General features: G+C 44.4%; 1 protein-coding gene across 3 annotated transcripts in view; it reads right to left on the minus strand.

Moving 5' to 3' along the window:
• SCARB1 (scavenger receptor class B member 1) overlaps positions 1–21,285 on the minus strand; it is a 64,088-nt gene that overhangs the window by 26,593 nt on the left and 16,210 nt on the right. For all 3 annotated transcript variants that reach the window (XM_081841626.1, XM_081841627.1, XM_081841625.1), the window contains exons 2-7: positions 17,300–17,457; positions 12,101–12,242; positions 8,747–8,950; positions 6,824–6,919; positions 4,873–4,988; positions 2,828–2,994 (exon numbers count right to left, since the gene is read on the minus strand). In XM_081841626.1, the coding sequence (XP_081697752.1) occupies positions 2,828–2,994; positions 4,873–4,988; positions 6,824–6,919; positions 8,747–8,950; positions 12,101–12,242; positions 17,300–17,457 (883 nt within the window). The remainder of the gene's footprint in view (positions 1–2,827; positions 2,995–4,872; positions 4,989–6,823; positions 6,920–8,746; positions 8,951–12,100; positions 12,243–17,299; positions 17,458–21,285) is intronic.

The raw sequence follows: 21,285 nt of genomic DNA on the forward strand, positions 1-21,285 counted from the left end.
ACCATCAGGTCCAGTCGTGACCGACTCTGGGGTTGCGGCACTCATCTTGCTTTATTGGCCAAGGGAGCCAGCGTACAGCTTCCGGGTCATGTGGCCAGCAGGACTAAGCCGCTTCTGGCGAACCAGAGCAGCGCACAGAAACACCATTTACCTTCCCGCCGAAGCAGCACCTATTTATCTACCTGCACGTTGACGTGCTTTCAAACTGCTAGGTTGGCAGGAGCAGGGACCGAGCAACGGGAGCTCACCGTTGGAGCAACATGGGGATTCGAACCGCCAACCTTCTGATCAGCAACTCCAAGGCTCTGTGGTTTAACCCACAGCATTCAATATAGCCCTTGCATTCAATATAGATTGCAGCTTTTCCTCCCTGGGGCTGAGCTGGGGCTGGTTTTCCAAGGATGAAGCAAAAGCTGGCTGTGGACAGCAACTTCATTACCAATTCCTGGAGCAGCCCCCTCCCCTGCCCCCATTTTTAAGGAAAATAAATGTATAAGCAAATAAAAAATGCAAGCAGACATTTGCTTAAAAGGAAACGATTCACCTGAAGCATGAGTGAGGACCAAGACTCAACAGCTGAAAAAACACATTCTTTGCACACCTATACATCAGTCCTGAATCTGTAAAGCCACAAATTTCAGAATCCCACACACTACATATTACATACTCTTTAACCAACTTGGCACCTAACACAGCTGGACTGGGCCACTTCTTAACGGCAGCTTGAAAATACTTATCCTAATTCTGAAGAGCATTACAGATTAGGGTAAATAATGGGTGATATTTCCAAGAAAGAGGCTGTGAATGGAAAGCCACTGATTAACACAAGTTAACCAAAGATCCATGAACACACAAACACAAAAAACCCACCATCCAGATTAGGCTACCAGTATGAATTGTGCAAATGAGAAATGTATTTTCCTTCTGCTAGCTAAGGCAAAAGTGCCAACAGAAGACACTATTGGCCCCTGGAAACCTCATTCTGACATACACGGGGTCGGACCCGAGGTCATCCATCTAGTTCAGAACAGTCTACCACTGACTGGCAGAGGTTCTCCAGGGTTTCAGGCAGGGGACATTCCTAGCTCTACCTCAAGGCACTGTGGACTGAATGTGGGGCCATCTGCATGGAAAGCAGATGCTCTGGTACTCAGCCACTGCCTTTTCTCATGAGACTGCACCAAGTTTGATGGCTTAAAAGGAGGACTAGCTAGCTGGCTATGATGACTAACTCAACTGTTGGAGGCCGAATGCCTCTGAGGGCCAGTGGCTGGTGGGAGGCTCAAGTGAGGAGATTATTTCTATAGGCATCTGATAGCTAATGCTGTTCTAGGCTGCATCAACAGAAGTTTAGTGTCCAGATCAAGGGAAGACATAGTACCACTTTATTCTGCCTTGGTCAGACGACACTTGGAGTCATTTGTCCAATTCTGGGCACCACAATTCAAAGAGGATATTGACAAGCTGGAATGTGTGCAAAGGAGGGCAATCAAGATGATAAATGGTCTCAAGAGTAACAGTTGAGGGAATTGGATATGTTTAGCCTGGTAAGGAGGAGACTGAGAGGAGATATGATAGCCATCTTCAAATATCTGAATGGGTGTCAGATGGAAGATGCAGCAAGCTTGTTGTTGTTTTTTGTTGTTTTTTGTTTTTGCTTCAGAGGGTAGGATTCAAATCACTGGATTCAAGTTACAAATAAACACCACAAAGAACTTTCTGACAGTAGGAGCTGTTTCATAGTGGAACGGATTCCCTCAGGGGGTTGTGGACTCTCCTTTCTTGAAAGTTTTTAAGCAGAGGTTGGCTGGCCACTGGTCATGGATGCTTTAGTTGAGATTCCTGCATTGCAGGGGGTTGGACTAGATGACCCCTGGGGTCTCTTCCAACTCCATGATTCTGTTACTGGCCACTCTGAGAACAGAATGCTGGATTAGATGTGACATTGGCCTGGCCCAGCAGGCTCTTCTTATATCCTGCCCTTCCTCCAAGGCATTCATGGTGGCAAATATGGCTTCTTCCACTGCATTTTATTTTAACAGCCCCATGGAGGTGAGTTAGGCTGAGAGAGTGAGTAGCCCAAAGTCAGCCTCTGAGCCTGTATGTCCCCAAGAGGTGCTAACAATTATACGACACTGAGAGAACATGTCCACACAATGAAGTCTGCCCAACAGCATTTTACGTATTACACAATCCCCACAGAGAACAGCACTGCCATTGTTCTCTCCCATAACAGTTTGTGATATTGAGCATTTTGTAAGGCAGAGGAACGATCCAAGTTTTCATCTTACAGGAAGCTGCTGTTGCACTCACTTGGCTTTTGTAAACTGCTCTGGGGATTTTATTGCAACCAAATCTTGGGAAATAAATTATATACAAATGTTAGGGGTTCAAACCCTGGCAACTCCACTTAAGAAATCTAGGGCAGGAGGGCTAGAAAAGGAGTCTGGCCGAGATGAAAGGGGAAAACGAACTCTGAGCTAGATTGGCAATGCTTCCAGTTCCACATCAGGCAGGCTTTCCACATTCATGTGAGAGGCTATGGCAGCTGTCTCCCAACCTAGCACCCTCTAGCTGTTGCTGGACTACAACTCCCATCATCCCTGACTGCTGGCCATACTAGAAAGGGCTGGTGTGAGTTGGAATCCCCCAAACACCTGGTGGGAACCAGGCTAGCAAAGGTTGGGTTATAGTACCAGATTTTCCTGCAAAACAAACAGCAACAGAACAATGAAAGATGTCTAAACACTTCTAGCCCCCCAACCCAACAAATTGGACAACATGGATGACTGCTGGGGGCGGGGACCAAAATACTTTTTAGACGTACTTAATCGACAGCTGCTGACATTCTGGATTCCAGACTGGCGGCACGGACAGAAGCCTTCGTTGGGAGGATAGTCTGTACCATTGTCAAACAAGTTCTTTGGAGCCACGTAACGCAGCGTTGGTATTCCCTTGAAGTCTCCGGATCTACTGTAGTTTAATTTAATGGACCTGAAAACAGGGGTTTCAAGAGATGAGGGGCATCCAAGCACCAGAAGACATACTTCAGAGATGAAAGTTGAACACGTTGAGGCCCACTACAGCATCTGCTGAAACGGGTCCCTTTGTACACCTTCTAAACTTTCTAGTACTATCTATCTGCCACTTTTGAACAGAAGTGAGTCATGGTGTCTGGTGCCCATTTGGACTGGTAGGACTGATAAGGCGGAGGTCAGAGAAGCTCACAGGAAGTGGAGCCAAAGCCAATGCGGGCAGAACTAACAAATTCTAGTTTTGTCACACACACACACACACACACCATTTCTCCCCTCTTACTTCATGTTAGATGTTTTGGTATTAGTGATGTAAACTCTAAAGAATCAGACAAATGGGAAGAGAATAAATAATCATATAATAAATATATAAATAAATGCAATAAATGTAATAAATAAAGTGCTTTATGTTCAAAAATAAAGAGAGCAAAAAACTACAAAAACAGTACTTTGAACTGTGCCTGTAAACAAGCTAGAACGCTGAGTCATTTATTTTTGTAGAGCCAGCCAACCTAGCTTCTAGGATGTTGGCCCGTCCCATACAAAGCAGCCCCTAATAGGCCACTGGGAATACCAAGAATCCAGTTTCAACATCCTCAACGGACCGCACCTGATTCAACCGTTCACACGGGAGCAGCCTTCTCTGAGTGCAGCTGCAAGAGGGAGGCTGCCAGGTAGGAGCAGGGACTGTACCTTCTCCTGTGTAAGGCTACGGCCTCATCAAAGGATTTTCTCCCAAAAAAGCAAACCCTGAAAGAACATGCCAACCTCATATTTCGGCCAGGAGATGTTTCCACGCCTCCGCTTCCCAGCAGAGACTCCGACTTAGCCAGCTTTTCCCATGGGCAGCTGCTGACTGGCCTAAAGCCCATTTGCGGATGATTCAAGGCATGTTTTTAATCACTTTCTGCCTTTTTGGAGAGCGTCAAGTTCTGCAATTATGTTCACCCAGTGCCCAGAGCAGTAAGGGTACATCAAGATGGGGGCAGCAGTGGCTGAGGCAAGGTGAAGCCATTTGCCTCAGATGGTGAATCCAAACCCCACCATGCTGCCAACACAGTGCTGTTGCCCTTGCCACTGCTGCTGCGTCATGGCAGCAGCACAGGTGTGGCTGCAGGTGAGGGTACAGTTGCGATGACAAGGCTTGTGGCAGCGAGGGCACGCTGGGGGCTGGGGGCAGCAGCAGCTGGGCAGCAGCAGCAGCTGGGCATTTTAACTACAGCAGCAAAATGTCTCGAGCCAGTTCTGATCAGGATATATATTCTAAGCAAGCCAGAGGCAGGGATCTTGCACCAGAAGCCTCAAGTCAGCCTCTGCACTGCTTCCTCTAAAAGGGGGGAAGTGGGGTGTGTGAGAGAGATTATAAGATATAATACAGAGATGGAGGATGAAACTCAAGCAGACTAGAGGTGGGTGCAAGGGAGTGTCAGGCCCCCGCAAAAAATAAGCAAGCTTTGGTCTCTGTCATCTGAGAAACACTGCAATGTGCCTGCACTGACTGGGAGTGGCTCTCCAGGCTGGGTCTTTTCCAGGCCTACCAAGAGATGCCAGGGATTGAATCTGGGGCCTTCTGCATGCATAGCAGATGTTCTCCCACTGAGTCATGGCCTGTCCTCTTGACAAGTCTATCTACTGAGCTCAGGATAGAATGCAGATTCCTATGCTTCCAGTTTAGAACTGGGGGGGGGATCCTCTGGCTTTCCATGTATTTGTGGACAACAGCTCCCATAATCTCCAAGGCCTAGCTTTGCTGGCTGGAGCTGATGTGGAGTCCAGCAATACCTGGAGGCGTATGCACTGTCCCTGCTGGACAAGCAGGGATTTCTTCTCAGCTTACCTGCAGGCATCAGGGCTGTACAATTCCACAGGTGAGGAAGGGGTCATAAATGGAGGCCAGATCTGTCCAGATGTCCCATTGATCATGTTGCATTGATCAGAGTTCCAGTAGGACACCTAGAGGGAAAATGGATCCCTAAGAATAACCAGAAGCTGGGCTGAGTCTAGCAAAAAACTCTCCCTGCCAAACAGGTTAAGCCTGGCTTTCATTACAAACCATGGCCTTGTCTTCCCCATGCCTTATCCTGAGGAATTCCCCAGACCTTTCTGCCACACAACCTTTCCTTTAATTCAGTTACACAACTTGACTCGAAACTTCCCTTGCCAATCACAAACTGTACCAGGAAACTCTTCCGAGGTCTGAATCACTAGGAAGCAAAAGGTCTCTGATTAAAAGTACCATACAAAAGCTGTAAAAAAAAGAGTGCAGAATTTTTTTTTCTTAGCTTGTGTAAAACTAAAGCAGCCACTCTAGATACAATCTCAAGTTATCTGAGCTGAATACATCCATTTAAGAACCTGCAGTCTTATCAATGTGGAAGGCACCCCTTTCAGATTGTGCAAAGGACTTAAATCTATTATTTGACATGGGCCAAAACATCTTGACTGCATAGGAGGATCTGAATGGGTTGATTCTGTCTGCCTTTAAAAGAGAGACACATACCTGGCCACATGGCTCACTGAACACACAAATAGGACTTGTGTCTGAGAAAATTTCCAGAGGATTGTGTTGCACAAAGCACTGTTTTTTTTTAATATTAAAAAATGCAGACCCTCTTCACTTGTATAGTTTATACCAGGGTGGGGAACCTCTAGCCCAAGGGCCAAACGCAGCCCTCCAGACTTCTCCATTTGGCCCCTGCAACTCCTCCCTTTTCCCCAAGCCTCACTGGCTCCACTTCACACCACAAGTACATTAGAATGGCTAGGATGCATCTTTGAACTCTGATTAATGACTCTTTTTCGTCCGGACGGAGGATAGAGAGGGGTGTGTGAGTATATTGTGCAGAAACTAGCCTACTGTGCAAAGATATAATTGACCATAAAGTAAGCCCACAACTTATACAGGGCTTATGTTCCGAGGATTGCGCCTAAAACCAAAATCATGTACAGTGGTACCTCTGGTTACGTACTTAATTCGTTCTGGAGGTCCGTTCTTAACCTGAAACTGTTCTTAACCTGAAGCACCACTTTAGCTAATGCGGCCTCCCGCTGCTGCCGTGCCGCCACCGCACAATTTTTGTTCTCATCCTGAAGCAAAGTTCTTAACCTGAAGCACTCTGGGTTAGCGGAGTCTGTAACCTGAAGCGTATGTAACCTGAAGCGTATGTAATCCGAGGTACCACTGTATAGTCAAAACACATTGGGTTCAATGGCAGGTGGGATTGCCAAAATCATTTCTCCTGGAACTCCACCACCTTTCCACTATCTTTTAATTAATTAATGGTCACGCACGTAAAGCTGAATGTCCACAAGTTAAGAATGTGTTTAAATTGCAGCTTCCGTTTCTGCCCCGGCCCGTCATTGCCATGTGGTCCCTGGAAGGCTTCCCAGAGGGGAATGTGGCCCTCGGGGTGAAAAAGGCTCCTCACACTTGGATTACAGCAACTGAAGAATTCAGCTTTTTCTTGTGGCTGAATCTGAGCTGTCTCCATGGAATTTTTTTATTCCCAACATGTGATGCACATGGTTCAGCCTATCTGATGGGAGCAGGTGAGATTACAAAAGGAAAAAAATGAAGGAATCAATGGCAAATCCTATGCTGTGCCAAGTCTTCCATATTAAAAGAAGACTCTGTTCTGAGTTGATGGGGCAGCAAACAGCACTGGGAAGACAAAGGCAGAGCCAAAACATCTTGACTGCATAGGAGGATCTGAATGGGTTGATTCTGTCTGCCTTTAAAGAGAGACAATGGAAGAGGAGTTTCCATGAAGAGAGCAGTTTGCAGTTACCTCTTTCAGTCCATTCCAAGAATCTATCATATGGACTCTGCTGATGTTCTTCATGCCTGTGTACACCGTGAACAGCCCTGTATTTGAATTATTGAACTGCAGTGGAAGAGAATATATATTATTAACATGCCTTGCTCACGTGCTTTTCAGAAGGGTTGGGGTTAGGGAAATCAGGGAGCAGAGAACAGGGAGGAAGGCCACTTCATACCTTGCCCTCTTCAGAAGGGTTGGCAAGGAAGGTTGGCCATAGCTCAGAGGTAGAGTATAGGCTGCACCTCAGAGCCTTGAATAATGTTACAAATCCCTGACACCACCAGCAAAAACGATTTCAGGTTGCTGGGCTGGGCGAGATCTTGACCTTAGGCCTTGACAGTATCATTATCAGTATCATTACATTTACACTCCACATTTCCTCTCCATTTTGCCCTCACAACAATCCTGTAGCCCAGGTTAGGCTAAGATATGGCAAATGGCCCAAGGTCACCCAGTGAGCTTCATGGCTGAGCAGGGATTTGAGCTTCAGTCTCCAAGGTGCGAGCGCGACACTCTAGCTGCTCTGCCACACTAGCTCCCAGTTTGGATGATGCCTCTGTGAACAGAGGAGCCTTCCCCAATCTGGTGCCTTCTAGACATTTTGAGCTCATTTCCCAAGGTTGGCCATGCTGCCTGGGGTGGACGGTAACTGCTATCCAACATCTGGCAGGCACCACTTTGAGGAAACTGGAAGAAACACTGCTGAGCTGGATGCACCAAAAGTCTGATTCTGTACGAGGCACCCTAGACGGAAACATTGAACCAGTCACCGCAGTGTTGCCACTGATACACGCCATAGCAGCCAACAGAAGGCGTAGTAGCTAGGATATGGTTACCAGATTTTTTTCAATGAATCCGGGGACACTCCCCCCCCTTTTTTTTTGAAGCTGAGTGGCAACAGGGAGTCAGTAGTAGGGATGGTGAGGCAAAAGACCCTGGGCCCAAGCACACATGCATATTGTATAAAGGTGCAAAGCCCTTCTTTCACACCCTGTGAAATATAAATGCCCAGAGTTTTTTAAAAACTGGGCAACGGCCAGCCAGCCGTGACTCCCGAGCCTCCCCCGATCATTCAAAACAAAGGGGGAAGGGGGCAGGAGATCTGTACTGCCGGACGTCCCCGGTCCCCCTTCGGCAGTGGCGGCGGCAGCAGCGGTCAGCAGCCTGGAGCCAACCTGGTAGCGCAGTTGACTCTGGCTGGCTTCAGGAGCTGCTTGCTGCCATGGCACCAGCCATTTTTCCTCGCCGGAAGTCCCCATATGATGTGTTGTAACACGGCAGCGAGCAGTTCCTGAAGCCAGCCAGAGCCAACTGCGCTACCAGGCTGGCTCCAGGCTGCTGAGGCTGCTGCCACCATGTTTCCCAGGGACAGATTTGAAAATCCATGAACTGTCCCTGGGAACCAGGAGCTTCTGGTAACCCTAAGCTAGGAGCAAACCCTGCCTTCCAGAAATTCCTTATCTGGAGATGTCTTGCAAAACTGGCCTTACTTTTGCACACACTGCCCTGGACTGCTTCAGAAAGCAGTTCTTCAGTTACATGTTACTGGCAAGCCCTACAAATGCTGGTACATGGAAGGAGTCTTCCTCTTAAGCTACTTTGTTTTGCTACGGGCGTGAAACTGTGCCCAATTATATTTTGCCTTAAATTCCTGACACCTCTGCTTGGAAGGATTAGTTGGGAGGTGACTGGGGAGAGCTCTCTTTGAGGCTAGGCAGGGCAGGCAGATAGTTTGATCTGGAGCAGCTTCCCACGCCTCTCTCTTGGCATCTGCTACAGAATTGTTGCACCTATCCGCCTCTCATTTCTGCCTTGCCCTTCATGACTTCCACCGCACCCCTCCACCACTAACTTCAGAGACCCAAGCTCCCTCCCAAGGGTTTTACTTACTTCAGCAAACAAGCCAAATTTCCCTTTGAAGGGAAGTAAGCCAGGCTTGATGCTGTTCAGGAAGTCGATGAGCGGCTCATCATAACCCCACAAGATTTCTCCCACCGTCCGGTTCACAAAAGCACCCTGTCCGAAGGCAGCAAAGGTGGCGCTGACAAGCATCTGAGCGCCCGCCGGCATGTCCTCCAACATCACTGCTGCAGCCTGGTTGTGAAAGATGGAAAGAAGAGGTTATCATGCATTGATGCTCCTAAGAAGAGCTCATGTTGTCTGGCACGGATACATATTGCTGGCTAGTACTGGGAACAGATCCCCAGGCAAACTCTCTAATACATGAATCACCTTCTATATATGTCTCATATTTAAACACACACCACAACAACAGCTAAACATGCCGTGGAAACAGCACAATGTTAACCATCTCTACTTCAGAAGCAAGTCTTACTGAATTCAACAGGGCTTACTTCCAGGTATGGGAAGCTAGGATTGTAGACTTTTGCAATTTGTATGTATATATGAGAACAGTCGATATAGATATAAAATGAACAGAAACTTATAGTTACCAATCCAGGAAATATAAAAATTAAAATAGATATTAAATCATTTGGGTATGTGGTAAAAATATGTAAGAGAGGAATTTTTTTTAAAATAATATTTATTCAACTTTTAAAGATTACAAAGAGAAAAAACAAAAAACAAAAAGAGAAAAATAAAAAAGACAAAAAATACAAGCAATTAAAAAAACAACACACAGATCAAACCTTTACGTAACTTTCTTTCCTTTGCTTATTTCCTTGACCTCCTCACACCTCCCTTTTTTGTATTCTAGTTCAATTAGATATTTCAGCAAATCCTTTCCAGCTTTGTTTTTATCCTATTAATTTATCTTAATATACTGTAATTTTACATTCTCGTCTTTCACCAATTAACAAATCCATTTTTACCTAATCCTTTATATCATTTCTGCTAAAACCACATTACTTCATTCCAACATTCCAACATTACTTCTAACATTCCTTAATTTTGCAATGTTTCTGTAGATAAACTTTAAATTTTTTCCAATCTTCTTCCACTGACTCTTCACCTTGGTCTCAGATTCTGCCAGTCATTTCCGCCCGTTCCATATAGTCCATCACTTTCATCTGCCATTCTTCCCGGGTGGGTAAATCTTGTGTCTTCCAATACTTCGCGATTAGTATTCTTGTTGCTGTTGTTGCATACATAAAGAAAGTTCTGTCCTTCTTTGGCACCAATTGGCCAACCATGCCCAGGAGAAAGGCCTCTGGTTTCTTCTGAAAGGTATATTTAAGTACCTTTTTCATTTCATTATAGATCATCTCCCAGAAAGTCTTAATCCTTGGGCACGTCCACCAAAGGTGAAAGAATGTACCTTCAATCTCCTTACATTTCCAACATTTGTTATCGGGCAAATGATAAATTTTTGCAAGCTTGACTGGTGTCATGTACCACCTTTAAATCATTTTCATTATATTTTCTCTTAAGGCATTACATGCCGTGAACTTCATACCTGTGGTCCATAACTGTTCCCAGTCAGCCATCATAATGTTATGTCCAACATCTTGTGCCCATTTTATCATAACAGATTTCACCATTTCATCCTGAGTATTCCATTTCAACAGCAAGTTATACAATCTTGACAAGTTCTTAGTTTTAGGATCTAACAGTTCTATTTCCAATTTTGATTTCTCCACCTGAAAACCAATTTTCTTATCCAAATTAAAAGCCTCCATTATTTGATAATAATGAAGCCAATCCCGTACTTTGTTTTTTAGTTTTTCAAAACTCTGCAGCTTTAATCTGTCTCCTTCTTGTTCCAATATTTCCCAATATTTCGGCCAGTTGGCCTCCATATTGAGCTTTTTCTGAGCCTTTGCTTCCATTGGTGACAACCACCTTGGAGTTTTATTTTCAAGCAAGTCCTTATATCTTATCCAGACATTAAATAGTGCTTTCCTGACAATATGGTTTTTAAACGCTTTATGTGCTTTGACCTTATCATACCACAAGTATGCATGCCAACCAAAAACATTATTGAACCCTTCCAAATCCAATATGTCAGTGTTGTCAAGAAGCAGCCATTCCTTCAGCCAACAAAATGTGGCTGATTCATAATAGAGCTTAAGGTCTGGCAGGGCAAATCCACCTCTTTCTTTAACGTCAGTTAATATCTTAAATTTTATTCGGGCTTCTTGTCCTGCCAGACAAATCTAGAAATATCTTTCTGCCACTTCTTGAAACAATCCATTTTATCCAGAATTTGCAATGTTTGAAACAAAAACAGCATCCTTGGCAATACATTCATTTTTATCACAGCAATTCGGCCTAGCAATGATAACTTCAAATTTGATCATATTTCTAAGTCCCTTTTCACTTCCATCCAGCATTTTTCATAGTTATCTTTAAATAAATTCACATTCTTAGCAGTCATGTTATCCCCTAGATATTTCACTTTCTTAACCAGTGTTAATCCTGTCTCCTTCTGAAACCTCTCTCTCTCAATCACTGTTAGATTTTTATCTAAAACCTTAGTTTTCATCTTATTCAACTTAACTTTGTTTAAGGCAGAGGTTTAATATGTGATAGGAAGTGTCTCTGAATTTACTGGTGGATCTAAAATGATGTGTTTGTATTGCTTTGTTGTTTTATATGTTATACTTGGAATGTATAGAATAGTAAGTAATTTAAAATAAAGTAAATAAAATTAACTGGGAAACCTACCTCAGAAGAGGCAATTTGTCACATCTCTGTATGAGTCAGTGTTCTTGGCTCATCTCATTTCAATCAGGAAACCCAGAATAGTGACTCATTCAGAGATGTTACCTTTAGAGCAGATAATTCTTAATCTTCAACAACCTACAAGTAAATTTTATGGGATGTAAGACTGGAGTGTGCCTCTGGTATTAATTCAGGGGGAGGAAAGGTTGAGGGCAGGGAATGGGGAAAGGGGGGAAATCAATTTTAAGTATGCAGTCCATGACTATCCCTTGATTTCCCTGCATGTAGCTGGTGGCATTTCTGACTTTTTCCAGTGTAGGATTATCAAAATTCCTTCAGCCCTTAGTAAGCAATGAATCAATTCAACATGCTGCTCTGAATGGCCTGCATAGTTTCACGCACCTCTTCTCAAACATAAGCACTAGATGTTTGGGTATTTCTTTTTATTTCTTTTTTTAAAAGACAAAGATGGAAAGCCAGTATTCAGGGAATTGAAAACCTATAACCACATTGTACCCTTTCCCTTTCCTCCCACTGCATAGCATATGTTTAAACCCAGGTAAACAAAAACGATTAGAAACTAGAAATAATAATCACAGCAACTGTGAGTCCACTTACCGACACCAAGATATTTGGTATGACAACGTAGTCAGATTCTAACCCAACTGACAGCTCTGGCCGGAAGTAGAAACTCCGATACTCTAAGAAGGAGATGGTATCATTGTCATGGAAAGTTATGTTGGTTTTCTCTCTGTGCTCCCTGTAGAAGAGAGAGGCAGAAAGACTCAGGCTAAATCAGTACCTGCATTGCTTCCACCATGGAAGGCTTTCCTCCATAATAGGCTGTAGACATTGCAGACACTCCATAGTTTTGTCATATGAAAGCTTTCTTGCAATGTCATTTTCTAGAGACAATATGCATAAAGAATTTAAGAGCTCTTCAGCAAAACAGTCTACTTGCCACAACACTTCATCTTTACAACACCTGTGCTACTGACTCTCAAACTTTGGGATTGTTGAAATATATGCAACAAAAAAGTAATCAGTTTGAGTCATGCAACAAAAACTGGGTCCACTTGACCCAAAATGTAAAAGCAATGTGGACTAAAGTCGCTTCTGGGGCTCCTCTGGGAGCTTCATTACCTGCCCAGCAGATCTGCCCCTGAGAAACGGTCTAGGGCCCACTCCGCAAGGAAGCAAGTGCATGCACCTCTCCCCTCCAGACACTTGCACAAACCATGTTCTTTGGTACATTTGGGGGTTTGTGGGTACACTTGTCAAGTGTTTCCAAGCGGCCGAAGATGGTAGTGGTGTGTGCCTCACTTTGACCGACAGCAGCAGTGGCTGCCACTGCCCGTGGGAGCAGGGGGGCCGAATGGAGGCTTGGCAGAGGCTACTGGTGCTACGCCTGGGTTGATGGCTGAGCGTGGGTCTCCCCTCCCAGCGGCTTGGGGGTGATTGCAGGGAGGGTGCATGTGGTGATGTCACACTTATGTAGACTTTGTAGCATAGCTATACAGTACTGTCCAAGTTATGGCTGACTGGGATAGACTTCATCCATATTGTTTTCCTGAATTCTGAAGGGCTTGTGATATAGCTAAGAATGGGATGAAGTCATGAAATCCTGTTTGCTTTTTGTAGGAATGATGCTTTTGGGGAGGGGGCATTTTCTGGTTTGCCTCAGGCAACAAAATGCTGTGGGCCAGCCCTGACGTTTAGGTACAATGATAATGTTCATGTATTTGTGTTTATGTATCTATTAGATACATCTATTAGGATATCTATTATGCTTGAGTATTGCAAACCACTTTGAGATCTTCTATTAGCAAACAATTAATGATAACAACAGCAGCAGCAGCAGCTTCCTATGTTCATTTAAAAACTGAATCACTATTTATGTCAATCAAATAAAAACCCCTTTAAATCATTTTTTTAAAGTGTCTTCCAATTGGGCAACAGATTTTTTTAAAAAACAACAACATGGTTTTTCAATAAAAAGTAATCCTAAAAACTGTAAGCCGAGTCTTAAGAGGCGCTCTTGCTTTTACTCACATGGGAGGGAATGACGCTTCCAGATACAGTCGTACGTTGGATCCCAAACGCCACGAGAGTCAAACATTTTGGCTCCCAAATGCCGCAAACCGGTTTACAAGCGTTCTTTGGAATTCAAACATCTGACACGGCTTACGCAGCTTCCAATTGGCTGCGGGGGCTTCCTGCCAATCAAAAGCTGTGCCTTGGTTTCCAAACGTTTTGGAAGTTGATTGGACTTCCAGAACGGATTCCGTTTGACTTCCGAGGTACAACTATACAATACTTTTTTTCATCTAAAAACTGAGTGTGTTTCTTACTCCAAAACATTTTTTTTCATTATTAAGATTTTACTGAAAGCTTTTTTTAAGAGTTATACACATACAAAGTGTCCTCATTTGCCCACCAGTCAGGGATTAGGGGAACTGTAGCCCAAAATCTCTGGAGGGCAGACCAGGTTGGGAAAATCTGGCCCAAAGCAGAAAAAACCCAGTGAGAAACTCCGTAAAAGTCATAGAACTGTAGAGCTGGAAAGGACCATGAGGGTCATCTAGTCTACCCTCCTAGAATGCAGGAATCCTTTGTCCAATGCAGGGCTCGAACCCAGAATCCTGAGATTGAGTGTCATGTTCTGATATCCCTGGCTTAGGAGTTACAGTGTTTTGAGACAAGAAGGCTGGATAGCACCATTATAACAAACTTCAGCGATTATCATCATTGTTCTCACCTCTCCTCCAAGGTGGTTCTTCCCCCACCCTTCCTATTTTATCCTCACAACCCCCCTGTGAGGGAAACTGGACTGAGACACAGTGACTGGCTGAGTGGGGATTCGAACCCTAGTCTCCTAGGTCTTTCCCGAGCACTACAGTTCACTACACTGGTTCTTTAGCACCATTTTAATGTTATGAAGCGCTAAAAGCGCTATTTATCTGCTTTGTAAGTTGCAAGGCTTTTTTCATAACCTCCCTCGGATGTCGGCATCCATTAATCCTACCTTTTCTCACCCTGACACTTCTAAAGCAATCCTAGGTGTGCTGCAGACATAGCTATGGGTGCATATTTCTCTCACTGGCCTCCCAACACTTTCTATTTCAACAGAGGGACAGATCAACACCTCGAACAAAAGGAGTCATTGATCCTGAAACAAATAAGGAGCAATCATGTAACCTTTAATAAGTGGCCCAGCATAATCCACAGGCCAAGGGCGGAGAACTAAAAGGAAAAGCCAATTATATATTTCAACCACCAACTTCACAGAGGATGATGGTGCAAGACTTCTGAAGAAGTGTTCCGTTCGGACTACAACAGATCCTCAGAAGCTTCCAACGCTCTTGCACATGAGAGCCACCTGTTAGTTTTAACAGAAAAGTGTGCCAGTCATTTGCAACCTTTTGCATGCACATGCATACTCACTGCATTGAAAGGCCAATGAGATGCTTGCAGGGGCTCCACCTGTCAGCATTGGTGGACTGCCAGCTCCTTGCTTGACAGAGGCTTTGAACAGTAAAGAGCAATTCAACTGGTGGGGCTCCTGACCTCACACCATGCAGCTGACCAAGCCTGCCAAGAGCTGCCCAGTAGTTCTTAAAAGGAACTGGAGCCTCCGAGAGCAAGGGAAGCTGGCAATCCCAGACGGGTGACACAAGGATGGTGGATTAGGCAGCTCAGCAGAAAACCCTGCTTGCTATGCGCCATTTAAATCCAATCTTGGGGCCTGAGCAGGAGAAGGGATAAGAGTCCCCATTCGCTTGGACTCTAATCTTGGGCAAAGGAGAAACAAAGACATTTGTGCTAAGAGGCTTTTGCTTCATTCCCTTTGCACAGAGCCACAATGCATACATTCAGCACCCGCAAGGGCACCAGGGAGCCACTATAGGCACAATGTACGCAGAGGACAAGCTTGGCATTATGCTGGCAGCTAAGCCCAGTGGGGGGGGGGGAATTGTGCATGAGATGGCAACAGACCTTGCTGAGTGCTTTGCACAAGATTTGGATAAGCTTTCAAGAAGGTCTTCCATCACTCCCTCCACTGACCTGTTTCGGTGGCTTCTAAACTCTGTTCTCGGCTTGGAAGCTCATCAAAGGAACTCCAAATTATAGGAACTTTGAAAGCTTCCTTATACGGAAAGCCCACTGGTCTTTCTTGCTCAGCACTGTCCCCATGAACAGGCAGTGGCTCTCCAGGGTTTCAGACAAAAGCCTCTCCCACCCTACTGGGAGAGGGCAGGGATTGAACCTGGATCCTTATGCATGCCAGGCAGGTGCTCTGCCACTGAGCTACGGCCCTTCAATGATCCCTCCCCAATGGGAAGCAACATGTCCCAAGGAGACAGCCGGGCCACTGCTACCAACCATTAAAGGGCAGCTGGTGGGGGCACTAGGAACACTTTCGGTCTAGGACACATATTCTACCCACAAGAGCCAAAAGGCCTGAGTTGATTATAAATGGTCTGGATTTTGGGGTGAACAAGGAGGTGTACTGGGGAACATGCATTAGGGAAGCGCAGCAGATCAGTGGCACAGTATCTCCTTCAAAAGCAGAAGCATCTTTGGGTAGGGCTGGGAGTGCCTCTGGCTCGTGAAAACAGGTTTTTTTATTTCACTCCATTGAGCTGGGCTGGCCGTCAGAATGGGACAGGGGTCAGACCACAAACAAAATAAATTGGAAATATTTATTTTAAAACAAATCTCACAGATGATTAGCATATGCAAGCTTGGCAATAAGTGAAATATAAGAATAAAGGGAATGTTTGAATTAATATATAAACGGGGTGGGGGGAATTAGACAGACTAATCATTTTTAATTGTTAAACAGCTACAAATAAAGCATGAAAATCAGTAAAACCTGAACATCATGTTCCTAAATCTTCCGCCAGTCCAAACTATTTACAAGTTTACTAAGTTCCCAGCCTTACAGTAGCTGAAGCTAAAGATTAATAAGAAAACTGGATTATAACTACTAGTCCCAGCAGCAACCCAAGGAATTGGCTTCTGTGGACTAAGGGGCAAAGGTCAGAAAGGTGAACTCAGGATCCAGAATGGCCCAAACAGGCAGTAAGTTCAGGCCAAGACTGAGGTGCAGCTGCTTTTTGATCTGGCACCTCCAAATAGACCTGTTTTCTCGTCTGCCCTTATCTCTCTCTCACACACACACCCTTTTTCTCACTTAAACAATTCTGTTATGGTAAATTATGTCAGGGGCAGGCTTCTATCAAATGAGCTTTATTTTTTTCTTAGTTGTTTTTGGGGAGGGACCTAGTCTCAAGCTTTAGCAGAGTGAAAAGAGTTTCATGAAGGTTACTCAGAGCTGCCAACAAGTCTTATATCTTCTTCACTCTGGCACACAATCTCAGCTGAACTAAAGCCTCTTCATTTCTCATATTCCAGTAGACAAGACCCTAAAAGCAGACATTCAGGCTGGCTTAAACAATGGACCAGAGTTTTCTTGACCAGCCTGCTTTGCATTCTCTAGTTTCTGGGGCTGTCACCTTAACCATGTATGCAGGTTTCGTTGCTCATCAGGGAATGTGGTCTGCAGGCTAAAAAAAGCTTCTTCACCACCAGTTAGATAAAAATCAGGTGTGGTAAACTTTTGCTCCTCCAGATGCTGCTGAATGACAGCTCCCATCAACCCAGCAAAGATGGCTAATGCCCAGGGATGATGAGAGTTGTAGTTCAGCCAGATGTGGTGGGCCAAAGGTTCCTCATGCCCAACATACAGGATAATTGACAAGAAAAAAATTAAGATTGTCACATGGGATGAAGCAGACAGAAATGAGCCCAAACCTGTATACGTAAGGGCCACGTTGGGTCACCACCGGCTTTCCTCCTTGAAGAACTTCCTTTGGATTCAGCACCTCAAATAAATAGACTGAAAAGAAAAATGGCACCGGGAGGTCTTTCCACAAGTTGAATGCCATGCCACTGGGATCAAGGCGCACATTCTGTAATGACAAACATGTGCTCCATCAGAGGTTGTTGTTGTTTATTACTCCCCCTTCTCCCTAAGGTGGGTTGCAACCATTTAAAAGACAACATTAAAACCAAATTTTAAAACCTTACAATTACCCCAAAAAAATACAAACATGAAAAACAACATTTAGTAAAGATAAAAAGTAGTAATAAAAAGAAACAAAAAATCATATAGCTGGAAAAAAAAGCCCTAAGTGTGTGTATCTTATGCGCCACAAAGCCAATATAGTGTTTAACCAAAAGGTAGCAGAGAATGAGGCAGATATGCCAGTTTCTGTAAAAGGAGGGCAATTGAGTAATAAAGAAAGGAGGGGATATTAAAACAAAGAAGGACAAAAGGGAAGTAAAAGAGAATGTTTATTTCTCCTGGAACATTTGTTTATTTCTCCTGGAACACATCAGCAGAGCATGTGTTGCGTCATATTTACATTCTTTGGCACATATTCTGGGAATTTTTGAGCTAGCATCTGATCTAATCTCAAAAACAAGAGGAATGCACTGCCCAAGTTTTGTACCCTTGAGATGAGGCAAGCCACAACTCGAAATTCTGTAATTAATGAGTAACTTTGTCTCTGAACCCTGAAGGGCCAGTCCCCCACCCTCCACCCCCGGGAGCTGGTGTTTAGGCCCTGTGTCCAACTCAGGCGAGGCTGCTTGGAACCAGCTGTGAGGAACCAGTGGCCATCCAGATATTGGGCAGCCTGACCAATGTCCAGCAACATGTTCCCTATCCCTGAACCAGAATGCAAAATTACATTGCTCGCTTATCAGTTTAGTTAGAGTGTATTTAAATCAATGTTTGAAGAACTCTGCAAATACAGGATCCTTCGCTGGAGAGCCATTTTGGCACCATCTGCCTGCCTAGGTCAGGCCTTACAGGGTGGTCGTAAGTGGGCTGCGCAAGAAATGCCATGGTGAGGGAGCAAGGAACCATGCGAGAAGAGAGAATAAATGCCTAAGGACATAAGACAAGCCCTTTTGGCTCGGGCCAAAACATCCTGGTCTCACAGTTGCCCCCCAGGTGCCTCTGAACCTGCGTGCAACTCCCCCCACTTGTGATCATTCCCAGCAAAGAAGAAACAGAGCTACAAGGGGAACACAGAAACCCTAAGTTACTGAATCACTAACAATATCCATATATAATTTTATTTATACGTTTTTTGTTTTTTGAAAAAAATAAGGGTCTAATTCACATCAGTTACCCTAGTGCCTTTGTACTAAATGGCTAGAAAACTTTTTCACTGGGAGAAAAAGTTTACTTCTAAGCAAGTGGAATAAAATATTGCCCGTATCATTCTACTTATTTCTCTGCAAGTAAGGCCTGCTCTGAAGTATGCATTTAAAGCAGTAATGTACCCCCTTTTAAAAACAGCCATGGGAACTGGGAACTGTCATCTGTTAAGGGTGCAGAGAGTTGTTAGGACATCTCCTACTCCTCTCACCAATGGACATCCTCCCCCCACCCCCACCCCCAGCTACAACCACCTCCACAGAACACTTCTGACTCCCAAGGGTGCCAGTCACAAGACGTTTTCTGGCATATGTGCCATAATAGCACATGATGTTCTGTCAGGGTTCATAACTAGCCAGTGCAGGGGATTGAACAAACAGCCTATTGAAAATGGACATGTTATGAGTCCTGAGATGCTACTGCGGGTTTTCTCCACACCTGATTAAATCCTCAGCTTCAAACAAAGTTCTGCTTTAAAGGGTGTTTTCTAGGATGTAACACAAGTTGCAAGAACCACTTGAGGCAGAAGCCTGATCTTTTGAGATGTGAGAAGAACTTTGAGAACTCATTATATATGCTCCAGTTAGAACAGAAATTGTTTGTAGTGCCATCAAAATGAGGTTTCTTGAGAGTGTGACAGCTCAGAGAGAGCTTGGAGAGGCAGCTGGTTCCCTTTTGAGTCAGTCATTTGGTTATCAGAAGAAGAAGAAGAGGAGGAGGAGTAGGAGTTTGGATTTGATATCCCGCTTTATCACTACCCTAGGGAGTCTCAAAGCGGCTGACATTCTCCTTTCCCTTCCTCCCCCACAACAAACACTCTGTGAGGTGAGTGGGGCTGAGAGACTTCAGAGAAGTGGGACTGGCCCAAGGTCACCCAGCAGCTGCAGGTGGAGGAGCGGAGACGCGAACCCGGTTCTCCAGATTACGAGTCCACCGCTCCTAACCACTACACCACACTGGCTCAGAAGATACTCAGATAATTGATCAATCAAAAACCACAGCAGGAATCAAAGCAGTTTAAGAATTGGGCCCAGCGACTGAGTGGGCAGGGAGCCAGAGAGAATGCAGTAGTAAGAGTTGGTATAACAGAGACCAAAGGGACTGAGCTACAAATTATGAATTCCCCAACTTGAAATTTGTCTGCTATGAACTCATTAGGCAGCCCCAGGAGAGCCACTCTCTTAAATTGGTTCTATCTGCAATAGGTTTTAATCTGAGTCATCCCAATGGATGCAGAGCGTGATGTTGCCTTGGACATTTTAATCACAAAGGTAGTGTGTGTTTTCCATCAAGATACCATTTAAACTTGCGAAAGATTTTATTAGAGGGAACAAATGTAATATACAAGTGTGATGTTGGGAAAGTATTAACAAAGCTTCAGAAACCAAGGATTACAAAAACAATTTGGTCCTTAGGAAAAGTAATTGTATAAGCCGCCACTTCACGGTTAGGTAACCTAACCAAGCACCTTTTATAAGACTGCTGCGCATTAGACTAATAGCAAAAAAAGGGGGGGACTAAACCAACGTAGCCGAAGAGGTGCACACTCTTGACCATGGTGATAAACTCCAATCCCGTTTGGATTTTATTTGGAACGGTGCTGTATTGTTAAAACAAATGTTTACAAGATACAACATAATTTTTACGAGACATTCTATTTATTTCTGCAGTAATATCCAACCATTTTAGGAACTCCTCTCTGGATTTATAAACAGTTTACTCCTTGGTCTTTTTTTGCTACTGAAGATGTCTCACAAGGCAGCGGGTACAGATTTTTCCTCAGGATTTACTCCCAAAGCCTTTCTCACGAATGAGCATAGCTGCAAAGTAGTGGAGGTTTAGGATCAGAGTTTTTCTTCTGCTAGATGGTTTACCTTCCCAGGTTGATGAGCCCCATCTGCCCCTCACTTCCCTCTGCAGTATGTGCAGAAACCACCTTCTGGATCATTGGACCCACTATTAGTCTTGTCCACTCCATCCGCCGGGGCCTGTCTTCACATGCAGGGGGTTGTCCCTAACTCAGTGAGGGTTTGAGACCCATCAGCTATCTTCCCCTGGTTTAGCCAGCCATTGAAAGCTGTTTCTTGGGGTGTGGCTACTGTTGCACGCTGACAGCTTCTAGGAGCCACAGGTGGGAGCTGAGTGCAGGGTGGGGACCAAAGGTGGACAAACTAGACGCGGAGAAAGCCTTTGATAACATCTCTTGGAGCTTTATGAAGAAAAACTTACAGGGAATGGGGGTAGGCCAAGGTTTTGAAAACGGTATAGGTGCAATCTACTCAGAACAAAAAGCTAAATTAATTGTGAATAATGTAGTCACAGAAGAATTTAAGATTGAGAAAGGAACACGACAGGGTTGCCCAATCTCCCCATTGCTTTTTATTTCGGTCCTGGAGGTTTTGCTCAATATGATTAGAAGGGACCAATTGGTTAAAGGTATACAAGTCGGAGCCAAACAGTATAAATTGAAAGCATTCGCTGATGATTTAGTCTTGACATTACAGGAGCCAGAATCCAGTACTAAAAGAGTATTGCAATTAATTCAAGAATTTGGTCAGGTTGCGGGATT

The sequence above is a fragment of the Podarcis erhardii genome (genome assembly GCF_964252035.2).
Source record: "Podarcis erhardii genome assembly, chromosome: 15".
NCBI lineage: Eukaryota > Metazoa > Chordata > Lepidosauria > Squamata > Lacertidae > Podarcis > Podarcis erhardii.